At 40.4% G+C, this 20,364-nt stretch overlaps 1 protein-coding gene across 2 annotated transcripts in view; it reads left to right on the top strand.

Annotated features, from left to right (window-relative positions):
- The window catches only part of ypel1 (yippee-like 1), a 37,751-nt gene extending 22,040 nt beyond the window's left edge, over positions 1 to 15,711 (top strand). For both annotated transcript variants that reach the window (XM_084728245.1, XM_084728244.1), the window contains exons 3-5: positions 8,566 to 8,609; positions 12,586 to 12,694; positions 15,531 to 15,711. In XM_084728245.1, the coding sequence (XP_084584371.1) occupies positions 8,566 to 8,609; positions 12,586 to 12,694; positions 15,531 to 15,620 (243 nt within the window). In that variant the 3' untranslated portion in view covers positions 15,621 to 15,711. The remainder of the gene's footprint in view (positions 1 to 8,565; positions 8,610 to 12,585; positions 12,695 to 15,530) is intronic.
- Positions 15,712 to 20,364: the final 4,653 nt, after the last annotated feature.

Genomic DNA, 20,364 nt, shown 5'->3' with positions numbered 1-20,364 from the left:
TAGGAGAAGATGACACCGTAGTCTGGTGTTTTCCACTACACACTGCCAAGGGCCACTTGCCCTGTCTATGTTTGATTTTTATCCCATGTGAAATTTGTAAAGTGCCGTGCTCCAGCACCACGTTTCTTTATTAACTTTTCTCACAGTGCACCGAGCAGGAAAAGCAGAAACTAGTTGCTCAGCCATGCTAACAACAAAGGGAGGTGTTGGGAGGGCTCTGCGGGCTCTGGCACATTTCTCCCCACAGTTTGCAGTTTGAGTGCTGGAAATCTCCTGAGCCAGGTATAAAAAACTGTTTCCCCTCCCCGAGCTTATGCGCCGAGTCTTCGAGGCATGCCAGCCGGCGAGCAAAGATGCAGATGGAGCAGCTCGAAAGAGAGGATTAACCTGAGCACACGGGCCAGAAGGAAGTATGGCAGGCTCAGTGTCCCCCCTCCTCCTCCTCCTCCTTCCCTCCTGCCCTCAACCACTAAACTAAATATGGGAAGCTTCTGTAAAAAAGCCAGTTTATTGCTGCACACCTGAATGGAGACGGTGAAGTTTTCTTTTTGCAGTAAAACTCCCTGACAAATTAAAATTAATGTTGGATGTTATTGAGGCTGTGTCGTCTTGGGACTGTTCTTCCAGCACTGATGCACATATTTATGGCTTCAACTATCATTATCAATTAACTTGATGATTATTTTCTTTATTAATCGATCAGTTGCTTTGTCTATGAAATTCAGAAAATACCAAAATGTCCTTCCCAGTGTCTCAGAGCCCATGATGGCATCTTTAAACGTCTGGTTTTGTTGACTAAAAGTCCAAAACCCCAAAGTATTCAGTTTAAAGTGACTTTAGAGAAGCGGCAAATCCTCACACTGGACAGGCTGGATCAAGCAAATGTTTTGGCATTTTTGCTTAAAAAATGACTCAGATGATTAATTGAGTCTGCAAGTTCTGATGTTTTTTGACATATGATGTATACTTCAGATTAATTCACTACAAGCTCGCTCCTCGGCCGCTTCACGCCTCATGTCCCTGTCTGAACCAGACGTGTCGGAGTCAGAGTCCTGGTTGAAGCTGCTGTAAAAAGCACCTCTCTACTCTATTCCCAAATGTCAAACCGGCCTCTGTCCGTCTTGGAGGCTGTGTCCCAGTCTAATAGGTTTGCTAACTGCATTTACAGCACAGTTAGCAGTAGTGCGCCTGTGAGGTCCAGGCTGAAACAATCCCCTGATATTTTTGTCATTAATGGCAGGGCGCAGCTCCTGAACAGAGGTAAAGGTCGGGTTAATGAAAACTTGCAACAACAATTTTTCTCATGACTAACAGTTTGGTCAACTATTATAGGGCAGCCCTACAAAAAAAACAAACACTTTTGTCAGGTGAGATGACAACTGTAGCTATCTTTTTTTTTTTTTAAGAACTCTTGTAATCTCTCTCTCTCTTTGGCCTTAACTTAGAGCAGATTAGAGCAAATTAGAGCAGACAAATAGAGGCAAACACAGAGAAGAGTTTTGGAAATGTCTCGAAATAGACGCCACCCTTCAGGCTCTATGTATACAGTCTTACTGTAGCCTCATGCATACTGTGTCAGCATGTGGAGATATGCAAAGCTTGACAGGCCTGTTGAGCCTAGTTACAGCTCCGCCATGATTGTGCAATTGCTGTTAGCGAATGGTCAGCCGGATGATTCTCTGTTAGCATGACGGCCAACAAGACACCACAGTGACAAGAAAACATAACCACTGACTTGGCTTTATTTCAGTCAACACCTTCCCCCAAAACATGCAGAAAACAAGAAGTGTAGGCACAAAATCACATCTGACATCTGTTGTTATTGTCATCCTGAGCACGCCGCATCTTTCCAACATCGCTGTCAGTTCATATTTTTATCAGATATGGGTTACATCCTACAGCAGATATGAGCACCATCCTGAAATCAGATAGCAGCGCGAGCAGCAGTTGAGAGCGGAGCGTGAAGGCCTGCAGTGTGAACGTGGTCCTGGAGCGGGACGATGCAGCCTGAATACTGAGGAGGAGGAGGCTGAGTGTTTTATTCAGCACCTTGGCTTCGTCCCACCCATCAGGCTGATGGAAGCCCCTCTAATGGATTGATCACACTTTTCTTTTCTCGCCATTAGCGGACGCACTTCCTTTTGGTCTTTTTTTTTTTTTTCCTTCCAGCTGGACATTGGCCAAGACGCTGATGGTTTACATGTGTGTGGGGTAACTGTGACAGGGCAGTCAATTTGTTATTGTTCTCCCTCTTTCCTTTTTAATATCATAATTAAACCAAGTGTATTCTGTGTCAGCAAGGTTTTATTAAACTGTGTGGCAGCCAGACTGGCAGTGGGGCTCTAGGGATGGCAGTTTTAGTCAGTGACCACTTTAGTATGAATTATGAAGCATTGGATGGATTGAACTTAAATTTTGATAAACGTTATGTTGTTCATGGGATGAATTGTGTTGACTTTGGTGTCCCTACAACACCAGCAGGTTGTCCAGTATTTTGGTGTATAACCAAACAGCCTTAGCTGCACTTTATGTTTAGTGCTTATTAGCTAATGTTAGCATGTGAAAATGCAAAATTGCAAACATGATAAACATTGCCTGACAATCAGACAGTTGAGTTCATATTAGACCAATAGTGATGTTCCATTCGCAGATGATCCAAATCTTTTCAACTGGTCTTTGGTACGAGTGAAGGGAACCAAATTGTTCCTCGTGAGAGCTGATCTTTTTATCGTTGTTCCCAAATTTCACTAAGCTGATGCGCCAGATGTTGCAAAGAACCATTTGGAAAAGGGCAGGCACTTTCAAAAAAATACTTGGCAGGTGATTGGATGATCCAGCTGTCTATCACCGTCTGTCATGGGTTGCTTTAACCAATCAGATCAACAAATGATTTGATGTAGTAGAGCAGAGCCAGTGGGGCGAGGACCAAAACATATTTTCCATTTAGAAGAGCCTTCAGTTAAGTGTTGCAAGAATTGTGTTCAAGGCAAGACAACAATATTTAAACACACCATGAACACAAGACCTGACCTATTTGAATCGCTGAACAAATTATGTGATGTCGACAGCGATTCAGAGGTTTGGAAACACAGGCTTAAAACTAATTTATGACAAACATCATTTCCAACACTTTGATTTTTAAAATTTCTTTGTCTTGTCCTGTAGTTGTGTCTTGCTTGAGCTACTGGCTGCGTAACCCCCTCGACTACTAGTGGTACTGCTCCGCTTTGTCTGTGTCCATAAGCTTTCATAAAACTTGCACAGATACAAAGAAAATGATTGCAGAGAACAGACAGAAGGCTCCGTCTGTATGCCAAGTATACCCCAGGTCAGCATATTTAATTCAAAATTACACGAATTTCACTTTTCTTTTGTAAATGCAGGCATGGCGGTTTTTAATAAAGTGACAAATATAAGACAATCCAAGCTATTTTTTTTATGATGAAGTTAAGTTTGTTTACATCAGTAAACATACCTATGGTAAAGAGTAAAAAAACATATATATTTTCAGTTAGAAAAGATAGAAATCTAAAGCGTTTTAATCACAAGTATGATGAGACTTTTTGAAATAGCCTAAATGTTAGTCAGAATGTATCATTAGTTACGTAAAAACGATGACATGTACAAGCAGTATTTCAGAAAGAGGTATTGCAGAACATAAGATTTTAAATATCAGACGTTTAATCCTCAAAAACACTTCCCTTAAATTGAATTGAGATGGAGCTTTTGGGTTTAACAAGTTGAACCCTCACCTACCACAGTCGGCATCTGTTGAGACAGATGGTAAAAGTCGACCTCAGCAGGTTTGTTAATAGCTTCAAGTTAATCTGTATTTCACAACTTGCCTTGACTTATTGTGTCACACTCACACGCACATTTTAAAGATGGAAATAAAACCGGCATTCAGAATTTTTTTGGTGAAATCAGATGCAGTTTGTCTGCCTGTGAAACCATCAGAGAACTCGGTGCTGTCTGCAGCTGAAGCATTTTGCCTCTCGGGGTGGATTTGTATTTTGTGTGTTTGGCTGAAGGAGCGGATTTCTGTGTGCGAGGTATTGTTCCCTTCAGTCTTGTGTGGTCAAGAGGATTCAGGGATTTTGAGATTTGCTTTGTAGAATTCATTTCTTGGGAACAAGCGTTTTAAAACAAGTGCAATTGCAGGAGCTTAAAAAAAACGAGCTCGGTAACCACACTCCCGTTTGCTCATGTTTTATTAAGCAGCAGCAAAAAAAAAGAAAAAAAATAAGGAGAAAACCTGTGGGAGTACTTCCAGTCTGCATCTGATTCTTGCTGCACTCTTACATTTTGGAAACAATCCTTGCAGGATTGTTTGGCCGTCTGATAGGATTGGTGGGAGTCTGGAGGGTTTTAGTGCAGCCCCAGAAGCTGCCAGGCTGCTGTCTGCATTCACAAAACATGATCCAAATGTGTGTTTTTTTTTACTGATCTTGTTGGATTTTGCTGTTAGATTCATAACAGGCTTTGTGACAGGCATCCTCCTGCTCCTGATGTTTTGGTAGCTGAGTGATCTACAGTGAAGCAGCTCTGGTAGAGAGAAAAATGCAGCCGAAGTAAAAATAGACTGTGGGAAACAGATAAGGGCAGCGAGAGACGGAGCCGTCCCTTTTTGCCAGTGGTTAAGTTGATGGCTGAGCCACAGTGAAGCACAGATATGACACCCAGCTCTTGTCACATGGAGCAACCCCCCCCCCCCTCCTCCTCCTCCTCCTCCCTTTCCCCTCTCCTCTCCCCTCCCTGGACTAAACACTGTGGAGAGGACTTGTTGTTGACTCCACAGGGACCGACCTAGTTCCCTCTCACAGCTAAAGGTCACATGTCTTGTGGCTCGGGACTGATTGTGTGTGTAGACTTCGCTTCAAACACAAACAATGAACTTGAGGATGTAACAGTAAGACATCAACACCTACAGTGACGAGAGGACGGAGCAGAGAAAAGAATAATAATTCTCTTGAATCAGTTCCAAGCCAAACTCCTATTATCTGAAATAAAACTTTTCCACTTTTGACTAATGCTGACAGCACTTGAGCAGTTGAAAAATCGTCCCCTGAGCCTTGGTGGTGGTGGTGGTGGTGGTGGTGGTGGTTGTGGTGGTGGTGGTGGCTGTGGTCAGCGGAGGAGGCAGCTGGCACTCCTATTAGGCAGTATTAGCTCAGCGCCCTCAACCGCAGCCACAAACTTATCTGCCGCACTCATTTGCAATGGAAAAAGCAAAGCCGATTGGGCCCTGTCTGCCGGCCGAGGATGTCGGGGCCGGAGGAGAGAAGCCTGGCAGGCTGTCGTCACCCACTGTGACGGTTTTACTGCTCTGTTTACATTAATATACAGCCACGTCATGTGCGGGCTCAGGGGGCAGACAGACAGCAGGATATTTATAAAGATTCTATATTCATCGTGACTACATATTGCTTTTATTTATCTATTTATTATTGTTCTTTTCATTTCTATGTAAAACACTGTCGGCAACAATTTCTGCTTTTACATGATATGAAATTGACTTAAATATTTTTATCAATAAGTCTAGTTTGGAAAAGCAGGATATAACAAAGGGGTTCAGTTTATAACGCAGTGTTTTCATTAGGGCCCGACTGATACCGGCCGATACTGAGATTAGGGGAAAAAAAATTCTGATATTGATACATTAGCCGATATTGCAATGATCCCATACATGTGCTTATCAAACAGTGTGACAAAGACATGTACTGGAGGCAGGACATTTTGCAGTTTCACAATAAACTTAATTTTCTAAAAGTCAGTATTGGCTGCCTCAAGAAGTTTTTTTTAAACTTACAGATGATTTTCTTTTAAATGTTGGTATTTTGAGATCACTGTGTTTCAACATGTTGTCCCACAAACATTTTACAGCAGTCAACTTTTCACAATTGTGAGAATCTTTCTTATTGTGAAATCAAACTTTTCAGTGAAGCACTTGCAGTTTTTCCTGTTTCCAGTGGGACATTTAGGTTTGATGTTTTGGATAGAAATATTTTTTTTTTGTCCACTCCATTTTTTCAGTATTTTCCACCATACTTGTACGCATCAGCAGGCCTTAAGGAATCTAAAGGAAGAAAATAAGCATTAAAACAACATAAAATGACATCAAGCAGAGCTCAAAGAAATTTTCAATAGATTTTAGGTGAACCTTTGTCATCCCCAATGATTAAAAACAAAGTGTGAACATTTGTCAGAAAAGTCAACCAGCTTAAAATGTTGGACACATGGCCCCTAAAATGAGAGACAGAGAGAGCAGAAGTTAATTTGCAAAACCATTATCCATTATTGATTCATCTCCCAACAGTTACCACTCAACATGTGCAGTATACAAACAAATACATGAATAAATAAATAACCGATAAGGTGCTTGATAACATTCAGTGCTTGACAAGCAGCATCTATATCCGTTTCTGCAGAGCTTTCGTTGGGACGTGACTCCTGTGTGAGTCTGCACTTCAGTCTCTGTTGACACTTATTTTGGCAGGTTTTCATGTCCACCTGTAAAGTCAAAAATAAAATATTCGTCACTGGAGTAGCATGGAGACATCACATAAGTACAAGTACAGCTGAGGTTTCTCAACAAGTTTCTCCATCAACTTTCTGCAATGTTGTTTTGCTTATTTGTTTTTGGTTTGTTTGTTTCTCTTCTCCAACATCACGCTATACTATTCTATACTATAATGTGTGTGCTGATTAATTGCATTATGCAGAAACTTAGCATGCATTTCCAGAGGTGGAACCAATTCATTGTTTTACAAGTCACAAGTAAAGTGGATCTGTGGAGTCGACTTGTTGAGAATGAATGGTGTTAATGTCCACGAAAGGAAGGGAAATGAATTGATCGACAGTTTTAAAATAACATTTTTAATCTTTTGGCCTGAGGGAATGTGTCAAGTCTTTTCAAGTCAAAAACGAGCCATGAGTCATTGATGTTAAATCCCGAGTCACGTTGCATTTTGCGAGCGTGAAGTCTGAGGTCAGTAAACTGAGTCCAACTCCACACCTCTGTTAGTTTCTGAGAAGGTTCACAGCCAACACTTTTGAGGAATGCGGGATACAAACATAATCTACCTTCCAACCTACAGTTCAATGTTATTCACTTATAAACATGTAATGGTAAAATGTGTTCTTGTTTTCATTTGCTTGTTTTTTTTCCTAAAGGGAGGGGAGGCCCCTTGTATAAGTCTGTGGCTTCTTGACCTCTCATTATCTGGATTTTATTGTAATTTTATATGCATGCAAAAAAAATATATTTGAAGAACTGTACAATGCAGGAACAAAAGAAGAAGATTGCAAGAATATGGATCTGAAGAATGCAGGAGTCAATATTCATTCAATATTATTTTTTTCAATGTTTTTTAATGCTTTAAGGCTGAAACATGCCACTCAAGGCTGCATGTAGGACAAGTGTCGTTTGAAGGCGACATACTGATTTGGACTGTCCTCCCATCAGGAAGTTCAGGACAAGTTGTTGAGTTTATGCCCGAAACACCTCTGTCTGCGTAGGTCTGCAGAAACATTTATGCACATCTTAAATCCAGCCTCATGAGGAAGGAAATGCATTAAACATATTTAAGCCTCAAGGACACACAGTGCAGTTTGATGATAAACATAACAGTATTTGTTTATAAGAGCACTCCACAGGGTATCTTTAACATAACTTATCCCTCCATGCATTCGAGCTAACAGGTTTTCACCGCTCGCTCTTTTTGGGTTGACTGGGATGTTTTGAATCATTAAATCAGAGCTCAGTATTGTAATCAGTTGAGTGTGTGCTTGTGTGTTTGTGTGCAGTTTTACATAGCATCCCACTAAACTGTGTCTTGGCTGTGCTTTTTATTGATATTTCATTCAGATAGCTCAGATTCTCATCATTGTTCAGGCATTAAAGTCTCTTCCTCTATCAGCTGCTTTGTTGTTCTGCAAATACACTGAATGTCTGTATCTGCCTGTCAACAACAAAGCAGCAGGGAAAACTTGGGAGAAAATGTGACTCATTAGATTTTTATCTAGCCTAGATGTTATGTAATCCCATCGATTTTGGCAAGTGATGTTATTTAAAACACTTTCATTAATGTTAAATCAACTTTCCACCTGTATTTCAACTTTCTCTAAAGTATCAACAGCTTCTTACATGGGTTTCTAACAGATATGCAGCAAAAAGTTAAGTATTACTAATAAATTTGCAGTCTGAGTTAATGTTTTCTGCTCTGATGCAACAGCTAGTAAAAAAGAAATGAGAGAAACCTAACTCATGGAACAAGAAGTGATCTGTCTTGTCAATAAAAGTTTGACGTGGCAATAATAGACCTGCTCCCTGATGTTTATGTGCTCAGACTTCGGCACCTCTCTGAGCCTCATTTTACTTCTTACCTCCAGCCAAACTTGTGTGTGGGAACCTCGACGAGGTGGAAGAACAAGTACGCACAGCAGTTTCTGGGAGAAAAGCACCCCAGGGCATCAGTTGCTGACATTCTTGTACTCAGCGGTGTGGTGTGGCAGCTCTGTATTGTCTACTTACATGGTTCTCTCTCTCTCTCTTTCTCATTTCAGTCATTTCAAGGCAGTCAAGGAAGAGCCTATCTGTTTAATTCAGTGTAAGTATGAGACCCACGCCTACAATCCACCCCATTTATTTTGACCAGAGTGGAAAACTTTGTTCTGTTGCTGTTCTTTATGCATGTGGTTCATTCAGGCTCACACACTGTGATTTACAAGTGGTCTGGGGCTTGTAAATAAAAGTAACCTGGACTCACAAGTAACTCATTTGTTGGACAGAGTTAGAAATCATGTTCACACTGGGTGCATTTGTTTGAGCTTAAACCAGAATTCAAATGTCTCCTCTTCACCTAAGCCTACTGCTTTGCTTTCACACTTCAGTCTTGTTTTCTTAACATAGTCCACTAGTGTAGTCCTTTCCCGAACACAGAGCAGCTCTTTACAGTCGCTGCCAGAATGACTGCACATATTCTGTAACGTACATGCACAAAATTTAGAATAATGTACAGGAAGGAGGAGACAGAAAAGTACAACAGGGGCGGAACGCCTTTACTAGCCACTAAAAAGTGAAAAACAAGGGGTACGTGGGTAAAGTTCTCATCTGTGACCACAGAATTTTCTGCTAATTTTATTGCCAGTAGCAATATTTGATTATTTGCTTCAACAAACACATTGCATTACATCAGACTCACTTGGCAGATGCTTTACACCCTTACCTAACCCTTCCTAAGTCCCACCCCTTTTTGCTCTGTGCTCCAATAACAGTTGAGCAAGCTTGGTAATTTAGTCAACTTCCTCTTTTCCTGTTTCCTGTACCTAGATATGAAATGTGCTAAGCTCTTCTTTGTTGAAAAGAAAATGAAATTTTGAAGATGGTTAAAATACGTTGCAGTGGGATCTGTAAAAGAGAAATGTTCACATTATAAAATAGCTAAAGTTATCAGAATGCTAGATAACTAGCTAGCTATGTACATCAATCATTAACTAGCTAGTTAACTAGTGTTTCGCTAACATTAGCTAACTATAGATGTGACTGTATGTCACTTTTACAGTAAAAAAAAGGAAAGTTGACTGAGGCAACAAGTTTGTTCAACTATTTTTTGAGGACAGAGCAAAAGAAGGGTCGGTTCCTGGTATGTTGATGGGAAGCCAGTGAGGGATCCCGTTGTTGTGGATTCATTAGTGACTCTTACTGTTCAGTCAGGACACCTGCACATTAGTGGGTGGAACAGGAGGGGGGTCGCGTTGCACACCTCCCAGTTCATCAGGAGTTAGCAGTGACGAGGAACCATAGGCTGTAAAATAAAGATGGACGTGTTTCTGATACAGGCACTGCTATCTTGTACTGGTTAAATCGTTTGGAGCCAGAGTCTGCACTGTAATGATCAGGGTTGGAGCCACAGTATCGACACACCCGGCCGACTCAAGCAGGGCTCAGCTGTCAATAATGACGTGACACATCACATAACTAATTAAAAACAAACTGATCAGAAAAATGAAGACTTGAACAAACATCAACATGATAAGAACCACCTAAAATGACAGAAACCATCTTTGGGAAAAATTTGGCTGATGTTTAAATTTTGCCCTCGTCCCATCTGCTAACATGGAGGGGGCGTGATTTATGACCTATACTGCAGCCAGCTAGTAGGGGACAATCAAGATGTTTTGGCCCGATGGAAGAAGCTTAGAAAAGAGATTAAAAGGTCACTAAATCTCCCTTTTTCTTACACCCCGTGGAAAAAAGATACTGCATGCTGTTGAGGTGGGCTTGAATACCTTTAAATATATATATATATATAAATGACCATATTATTTGTGAAGCTGCTCCTAACTACATGTTGTAATGCAGTTGAAGCAGTGGTTATATGTAACCTAGACATGGACCAAATTTAGCCCAGTTTTAACCTACCTGTGTTTTGACCAAATCAAAACGTCGGACGGATTTGTTTTTGCTCTTTGTTGAGTGTTTCAGTCTGTGCTGCACGAACTGCTGCTTAACATCTATCTCTTTAAACCACCTTTAGTGGTTTATTTCTTGGTTGGTTGGTTTTTGGGGACTTGGCTCAGAGTCACAATGAACCACACAGAAGTCCCCCGCCCCCCCCACCCCCCAAGAGGTCTGAGACATTTTCAGGTGTCACGGTGCGACTGCTTTGTGCAAGCCGTCAGGATTACATTGTTCTTACCTGCCAGAATGAATTGAATGAAAGAAGCACTCAAAAGGCTCCAGAGTCCAAATAAATCATTCCAAAAATGTCCAGTGTGAAAGCACTCCAAATCCAGTGAACAATGGTGGTAAAAAGACATTCAGCTGAAAAACAGCTACATTTGAAGTAAGAGGTGAAGTTCTGGGGACGTCTGCATGTAGCCTGGTTGCATAAAATGACACTGCAGTGAGTTAATTTGTCTGCGGCATGGTCTTAAATTAAAATACCACTCAAAAGCTAATTATGGGGTTTCTGCAGATCCTTAAAAAGTCAAAAATCCAAAAATCTGAATTTTCAGCTGTAAAACTATGATGCATCTTAAAAAAAACAGTTGAATCGTAAAGTTAATATTACTTTTATAAAGTTGCATTAACTTTATTTCACTTTAAATGTGTTTTGGGGAAAATTTGAATTGATCACATTCTTACAACTACAAAACAAAACCAACATTCACCCAGTGACCATTAATGCAAACTGTGCTTGTATTTTTTTTGCCAGTATGGACATGAAATAGGTCTTACATTGCCTTCATGATGGTCTTAAAAAGGTATTACAAGTCTTAAATTTAACTTGTTGAAACCTACAGAAACCTTGTAATCAGCAGCACAGTGTTTATTGGGAGGGAGTGACTTAATGTTTAGTAAGAAAGTACAAATATATGAATAATTCCAGGAAAAAAACAATACATGTCCCTGAATAAATAACTTAAGCATTTATTTGCATTCTGTATTTAAATACAGGTTTGAAGTATTGGTACTGTTATTAGTTTTTCCATGCTGGGAGACTTTATACTTTCCTCAATACAGTTATATAAAGGCTGGGGTTAGTGGTTACTTTAGAGATGCAGGGGTTTAAAAAACTGTCAGGTAATATTGCCAAAGTGTCAACTTTTGGGGGACTAATTAATGTGGCTTTGTGGTGTTTTTTTAGGTTGATGGTAGTGTGTTTTTGACATTTTGGAAAGATTTTCCTTTTCATTCCTTTAACCATTTTAATTGCAAGAAAATAACCAAAATTGGTCATTTGGTTATGTATGAAAAATCTAATATCTCACATATGGAAAACTGAAATACAATAATAATAATAATAATTAATACATCAACATGTAAAAGTACACTTTAAGGGGGATTGTTCTTTTACTTTGAATGCTTGAGTTCACTGTACTGCATTTACTTTAAAGGATCAGTGTGAAGGATTTCATGGCATCTAACAGTGAGCTTGCAGAGTACAAACACTTCGCCTCACTGTCCCCTTCCAAAACGTGTAGGAGAACTAATGGTGGCCACAAAACATACACAAGCCTTGAAAGACCACATCTAGAGGCAGTGTTTGGTTTTTACCATTCTGGGTTACTGTAGAAACATGGCGGTTCAACATGTCAGACCTGCAAAACTAGGGCTGAACGATTTTGAAGAATATGTAATTACAGTTATCTCAACTGATACTGCCATAGCAGTCTGACTCGCAGTATTAGAGGGAATGATAATTTTTACATCATTATTCTTTTTTTCATTGAAAAACATTAAAATGATTATGGTGTGATTTTTGCAGGGATCGTCTGCTGCAAACAAAGATGTTTGCTTGAGTCTGTAGAATATGATGTGTAGGCTATGACATCTCTGCAGCACCAGTGTTTACTCTAGTATAGTATATTGACACATAGTTTGCCTTTAATAAATATTGCACCACCTTTGATTATACACTAATGAAAATGTACATATGAATACTGTATTCTATTTCTGCCATATTCGGCCAATAAATCCACATAAATCTTACACACTGGTCCTTTAAGTAAAGGATTAAGTAAAAGCTCTCCCTCCACGGCTCATCCTGATCTCTGCCCCCCCTCATGTCTTCCCTGCAGGGTTAATGTCGGCTGCGGACCAGCGGAGGAGCGGGTACTCCTCACAGGTTTACATGCTGTGGCTGATATCTACTGTGAAAACTGTAAAACCACCCTGGGTTGGAAATATGTAAGTCACCAGCTCCTTAAACTTTGATCTGAGTCCTTTTACTTCCCCGTCTTAATGTTTCTGATGCACCACTTAGACCTGCCGCTGAGCTGTAGCACAACTGTGTGGTTTCTTGGCTTTCGAGGGGACAAATTATGCTATTACAGGTCAAAAGAACAAGGTTGCTCTCATTAAAGGATTGCTTGTTAAAGCCATGGTGACAGTTTTTTTTTTGCTCACGGTTGTATTTAGGCTCACCACTCTGTGGTCTCCTAGCGCTCAAGATAATTACAGTGCCGAAAGGTTGGCTGCAGACAGCCAGACTGGTACCTCTGAGAGTCTACAGTGATTAAATGTCAGGCCATTTTGAAGAGGCTTGTCCCGGTAATTGTCTGAAAAGACTATAGAAGTGTGTAAAATAACTAAACAAAGTATAGGACAGGGACTCACTTAAAGCCGCTCCTCCAGTGACAAAAACAATTACAGATTCTCAGAAAAGCCCTCCAAGCAAAGCAGAGCCGAGCAGAGCGGAGCTGGTTTACAAGGCAAAGCAGGCTGAGCAAATAATCAAAGACACAGACCTACATGGACATCCTGATTCTCCTGAAGCTCAGCGGGACTGGGACGTATGCCGGAGATCATACAGCACTTCAAGAGACGCCTTTCCAGACAGGAAGTTTAGACATTTGAAGAAAGAGGTGATACGGTCACCAGAGAAAGAAAGTTAAGATCTTAGAAAGAGCTGTGTTGTCCTCCGTGTCTCTGAAATCCTGCTTTACTCAGATAATAATGAGGCCACATAAATAAATGTGTGCATATTTGTGTTACTGCCAGTTTGTTTTCACTCAAAACAAAATTCATTGCCAAGTTATTGAATACTTCATTATATGATGGATGCCTCCTCTGCTGGAAATGCATTTTTAAGTTTTTATCCATAATTTACTTAAAGGGACAGTTTGGATAACCTGAAGTGGGTTTGTTGAGGTACTTTTCCATAGTAATTGTCTTAGCTGCAGTAGGGGACAAGTCAATGTCCCCAGTTTGGAGAAGCAGAGAGGAGTATCAGCTCTGAAGCTAAGCAATGTGCTGCCATGGTCAGGGTCAGCAACAAAGCATATTTAGACACCTAAAAGAAGGACCCCCTAAAATAATCAATTTCAGTTTAAGAGGTGCTATATTTAAAATATTTTCACTGCTTTTAACTTTCCTGACAGACAGCCGTTTTCGACAGGAATGCTGCATTATATAAGCTCCAAACTCCACTGACAAAATTAGCCATTTTATCTCATCGAACACAGAATTTGCTGCTCTACCACTGCATTTTTGTGTTGTTTTGTGACTTCTGTGAATCTGAACTAACCTTTCAAAACACAGAACTGCCCAAACAGTCGAGGCAACGTTAGCTCCCGTTTTCTGCGAGGTAAAAGTACTGATTTTGCCAAAGGAGTCTGGTTGCTTTTGAGAGAGTGATGTCTGGCTTATATACTGGCAGTTTTCCATTACAACAGGCTGTCTGACAGCATGGTAAAGCAGTGAAATAAGTAACTCACACATTTGAAATATCCCTCTAGGTGAACTATGAAGAAAACACCTTTTGAAGACCACAGTAAATTATACGAAGTTAAAATGAGTGGAAATAATGAAATGCCATGTTGAGACTAAAGAGTGGTTGTACTTAAGTATCTTTACAAAAACCCTTTTGAAACATTTTTGACTCTTCTCATTCTTGACCTTGTGCACATAAAAATACTGTCTCTCTGTCAATCTAAAATATATAAATCCATTCAACCACACTCCTTTATTAGATGACCTTTTGTTCATGTCTAGTGGAAAGACGGGGAGGAAGATATGGAATATAAACCATTTTTCATATGATTAAAAGTTCATTCTTGACTTTGAAAACAGTAGTTTGACAAAAACATCCTAACTCTTGACATTCTTGGTATGTTTGAAAACTTCTGGGTCTCCACTAGAATTTGAATTTGTTGGTTTGAAGCAAATTTGGCTGCACAACATGAGTTTGTAATGTCTGATCCAGTGGTGTGTCAATGGGAGAAATAGTTAAAATAATAATACAAAATAGAAGTGCACAATATTATTGGCATGTCGATGGTATCGGCAGGTGAAGGTTTAAAATTAAATATCTGTATCGGCTCAAAATGCTGATATTTCTACCGGTATGATGCCGCTTTAATTTTAATTACATGACACAAGTATGTCTGCAGTGTGAAGGTTTTCTGAAGTATCTAAACGGGCAATGATTGGTCAGTGTCCATCATGTGAGGAGGATCTAACCTAAGTGTTCCTCTTAAGATTCATCAATTTAATTTAAATTTATGAAGAACAAAGAGATAACAACCTGTCAGCAGTAGTTTTTTTTATTTTGCCCGGTGAATGTGAACATTTCGAAATGGGTTGTTTTTTATTTTGAAAAGTGTTGCATTTTATTTTGATAAGCATTGTTTTTATGTCTGCATCTGCTATCATAATAAGACTAGGCAGAATTATATGTGAGCCTATTTTTTCACCAAAGGAGACACTTGGTGTTCTCTGACATTAGCTGGGAAAAAATGTGTGCAGACATCGGTATTTGCATCGGCAGTCAGCCAAAATGAGTTGGAAAATACCTGCAAAAATCCAGTATTGTGCATCTCGAATAAAATTTTTTAAATTCAATTAAATTTCCGATTCAAAAGTTCAATGTTAATTGTGTACTCAGGACTATCTGTGCCACATGTTTATGTAATCAAAATAGTTTAAGTGTTATTGTCTGATTTCAACAGGTTTGGTGTTGATGTGGACAAAAGTCGGTCTTGTAACTCAGCCTTTTCTCTGTTTTTTGTGTTTTTCTGTACAGGAGCACGCGTTTGAGAGCAGTCAAAAGTACAAAGAGGGAAAGTTCATCATCGAGCTGGCTCACATGATCAAGGACAACGGATGGGAGTGACGCTCCGGCCGCGCTCTTGTCTTTTTCTGACCTTGGAATGCTCTTTATTGAACTGCGTGGAGCGTCGACCATCAACCACCCTGCCCCCCCTCCTCCCACACCTCCCCCCCTCCGCCCTCCCTCACCACCCCCCCAACCTCCCTTACGAAAACCCTCCACGAACCTCCACCGGCCCTCGCCTCCTTCACGTGCACACACACCCACCTGCTCATCGTGAAACTGAACAGAACAAATGAGGTTAAAAAAAAAAAAAAAGATAAAAGAAACAACGACGAGGAAGTGGAGCGACTGTTGAAAAATCACGTCACGGGAGTCCTGTCGTTATTTTAAAGATTGTGTGTTCTCCTTCGCAGCTCCGGAGCTTTTGGGTTTGACCGCGGCCCGCTCACACTCACTCCCACCCCCGCCCCCACAAAACCACGCTTACAAGTGATTGTGGTGATATGGCGACCACTATGCGAAAGGAGATAGACTTCACTGACAGGACATTTCTATGTTTTCTTGATTTCGCCCATCCAGCGAGACGAATGACTTTGATGACTTTTGTTGTTTTAATGTTATTTGCTATAGTTTTAACCTCTGGGTTTGGTAAGGTTTTGGTTTGATGGCAGATGGATGTTACTGGTTAGCATTTTATTTCCTCGTCAAGTCTGTCATGTTTTCATTTTGTTTATTTGTGTTTTTTGGCTTGTTGTATCTCTGCCCATAGCTGAGCATGTTTTTCTTTGCTAATGTCCAAATGAGCAATCAGGGACGGGTGAGCAGCGGAGGGGAAAGGGAGTTTATCGTAGTTATAAATATGTAGCAGCATCTTCTTTTTTTTTTTTTTTTTTTTTTTTAAGTGGCAAAGGATGGGATTGCAGTAGTGTGGGATTTTATTCTGATTTTTTTTTTTTTTCTTATTTTCTTTCTTGTGATTTTTCTTTATATCCCCCCTTTCTGGTACTTTTCAGCACCCAAAAAGCATTGAAAGCAGCACCTAGTATTTCTTTGACATAAATGGATTTATATACATATATATATATATATATATAAACACACATATAAATATATAGATATATAAATATTTGTAGTGTTTGGCTAAATGCGATTGTGGCTGGTCCCATTTTGCAGCAGTACCATAAGTGAAAAAGACATGAAAAGGAGCAGAAATAGTGTCTAGACTGGGGAACCTGAAGTCGGTGTCCACATGTCATAAAACATTAGGACAGACTGTATTATTCCATTGTCTAGTAATGAAACAATAAGAGACACAGCTACATATGAATATATATACACACACTATGATTACATATCCATAAATACTATGAAAATGTTCGTAGTAAGTAGATATTGGAACATGGATTCTATATATATATATATTTGCTGTCATGCACATATGTATATATGCATATGACTGTGTGTATATATGCATTGTGTGTGTGTGTGGTCACGCATTACACAGTGGCATACTTGAAAAATGCTACTTCGTTTGCACTTTGCAGAGGCCTTTGGTTCATCTCAGTTTAGAGGCAAAAACGTTTGTTCGCTCTCGTCTGTTCTTAAATGGCCTTCTCACAGATGAACGATGGATTGTTGGAGACGGAAAGAAAGTTTGAGCCGGACGGTTTGAGGGTTTCGTCGTCGTCTCCGTTAAGACTGTAGCAGCGTGTTAAGCAGCTCTCTGTTGATAATTTGGTTCGGTTTTATTCAAATTGCATCGACAAATTCTGCTTTCCCTCTCAGTTTTTGCTTGATTTTTATTTGAACCCCTTCTAGAGAGAAAAGTGTAGTTTCCGATTCTTTGCTGCTATCTCAGAAATCCCGCCATTTCTTCCCGCTCTAGTAGGTCTTTTGCACTTTATTGCTTATCCGTCTCTTTCTCTCTTTTAGAGCGTATGAATTGTCTCTTTGTGGACGGCGCCTGTGATTTGCCTCTAAGCCGTATGAATCTCGTGCCTCTTCAAAACATGAACGGCCTCCCCTCTTTACTTTCTGTTGTGCAGTGCATAACTCCGAAAAACCGTCATGTGAACCGATGTGTCTTCCCCCCTTTCTGGTTCAAAGTGGCCCTCGAAATAACTTCACCAAAATCCTCATAGAGCTCTTCCCTGTCTTTTTTTCTTTTCTTTATTTTGGACAACAGAGACTTGGTATACATACATGCATATATTTTCTACGTTAAGATTTAGCGGTGCAAAAACAGATGGATATTCAGTATATTACTTCTCAGAGTAAAGCAGAGAGGAAGAGAATATGCGGGATGCCCAGCAGGTGGAGGCGGGGCAGGGTGGGACGGGAGAGATTTAAAAATCAGCAGTGATTGATTACTTTGCCGGCAAGGTCAGTCAGATCACACGACCTTTTATCCTAAAAACAATGACAATGCAAACCCTTACTAGTTAGCAGTGATACCTACTTGAAAATATAAAGACATAAACAGCTGAGATATTGGCCCGTGTTACAGTTTTTGTACATAAAGTAACATATTTAAGGTTTTATACGTATTTCTACTGGGTTAGTTGTTTTACTTCCCCAACTTGAAGCACTTTTGTTCACTGTACCTCTGGCTGTGTGTGTCTGTATGTGTGTGTGTGCGTGTGTGCTCGCGTGCATGTGTATTAGCCCACATGCATGCCTGCACATGAAAGTGAATGTTTAGTTTCTTTTCCTCAGACAGTTTTATTTCTCTTTTTTCCTCTTTTTGGTTTGGAAGTGTTTTTATTTGTCCTGTTTGTTTGTTTTGGTTTTTTTTTTTCTTTCTTTCGCAGCTGTTTGGTTTCACTGTCTCTCCCAGTGATCTGCGAGGTCGAGAGCCAGGTTAGTTTGTTTGGAAGTGATTTATCCCGTTTTGTTTTCTCTGTTAGCTTGTTTATTTAGCTTTTGTGGTGAGAGCCCGTTAGAGGGCCAGTGTTTAGGTCTCTGCTGAGCCATGTAGATGTTGAGGGCGAGCTGGAATCTCCCACCATGTCGCAGGGAGAGCCTTTACCAAGACCCTTTCTCCACCACAGTCATAGTGTCTCCTGTATAGAGGGCTTTCAGGTGATGAAACGCACACTATGGCGGCCATATTGGAGGTCCTCAGCTGGTCTGTGAATATCTGATTGTATTTCTTGAGAACTTACTCGTTTTTGTGCTGGTTTTGACCGAAAATCAACTGTTAATTCTCTGATCTATTTAATTTGAGTTATTGTTTTGATGTTAACTTGTTAGCTTAGTCTCTACATCCCGTTTCTGAGGTTGCACTTTGCATCGCATTTCAAGACTCCTAACGGGTCAAACGAGGCCTGTTTGCATTTTAACACTCCTTCAAATACAGCCTGCCTTTGCTTGAATTTGCAGCACTCCTGGGCCCACAATCCACTGCACATCCATTGTTTAAAGAGCAACTCAAACGCAGCTCAAAGTCTTGTTATTGCTGCCGGTGGTTCAACTTCCCGTCTGGCTGCAGTGATGCAAGAGTGTACTCCGGGGTTTGTCAGTGCGCCATGACATCACAGTTGAAGTTCTAACTGACTTGAAACGAGAGACGGCATTGACTTTTCAGGCTTTTCAGTGTTACGCTGATGGTGCATTCGAGCATTCTTTGTCTATTCGTGAAGTCGGAAAAACACGACCTCATTGATATTTATGTTACTGTGGTCATCAGTGTTGGTAAACTACTGGTAAGCTACATTTCATGAACTCCAGTGTGACGTGACTGGAGTTTACTGCTTGGTATTCACCACTTTGTCAGCCATTTCCTGGTGATAAACTTGAAAACTACTGAGACTGAAAGTTCGATCGTATCACTTGATCTTCCTCAGCAAATGCACAGTATGTCCCTTTTCCATATGCTGGCCTCGCATGACTCTGTTTGACTCGCATCATCCCAGGGATATGTAGCTCCATTTCAACAGGGCTACCTGCTTGAAGGTGCCTCTTTTAACTGATATGCAATTGTTTTAAGTCAATCAACAGTAAAATGTGAATAAATATGTTTAATTTCCTATAAATTATTCACAATAAAAGTCCCCCATTATTTTGTTATTTAAAAGTTTCTATCATGAAGCAGCAAAATCAGGAAATGTTTGGACTTAACAGTAACTTAACACGTCTCCAATCTGGCTGAAAGCGAACATGAAACCTGAAAGTGCAAACAGCGAGGCAGGAGAGAAACTAAAGTCCAAACTACAGAGATTCACTTAGAAGCCACAAAAGTACAGCTAAACACACACACTTTTAAAAAAAACTCTCTGCTCTCCTGCACACAAGTTGAATTTCGCAACACAAGCTTGTTTGAGGGAGAAGTGGGCCCGTCACGCGTTGGCTGCATTAGGCAAGACGTTACCACAGATCACTTTGGTCCCATTCATGAGAAAGTCCACATCAGGTGCTACTCCGCACAGTCAGTGCAATACGATTGGTAACGAAAATGTCAATCAGCATGGTGCGGCCAATAGTGACAATACAAAAGCCCTCGTTGTCGCCAAGTAATGGAACAGTAGATGATTGTTCAAATCTCTGTTTTTTTCTGAGCATAGGAATGGAGAACAGGGTAACTCCGTCTGCTGAGGAAGACTGTGTGATACAGTTGAAAGCTCCAGAACAGCTACCAAATGGACCTTGTGGTGTGATTATTTTGTTAATTTCCAACTGACTTTAGGAGTAGTCAGGGAGCGCCTGAATGCACCATTGTTTTTATGTCCGTGAGGCAACACCGTCTCACTTGGATCAGCCTGGCCTTTAAGTTCCTGCAGAGATGGGATGCAGCTTTTATCTGGTC

Source organism: Lutjanus erythropterus, chromosome 10, assembly GCF_056507025.1.
Source record: "Lutjanus erythropterus isolate fLutEry1 chromosome 10, fLutEry1.hap2, whole genome shotgun sequence".
Classification (NCBI taxonomy): domain Eukaryota; kingdom Metazoa; phylum Chordata; class Actinopteri; order Lutjaniformes; family Lutjanidae; genus Lutjanus; species Lutjanus erythropterus.
The sequence above is the reverse complement of the archived record's forward strand: the minus strand, read 5'-3'. Positions and strand labels throughout refer to the sequence as shown.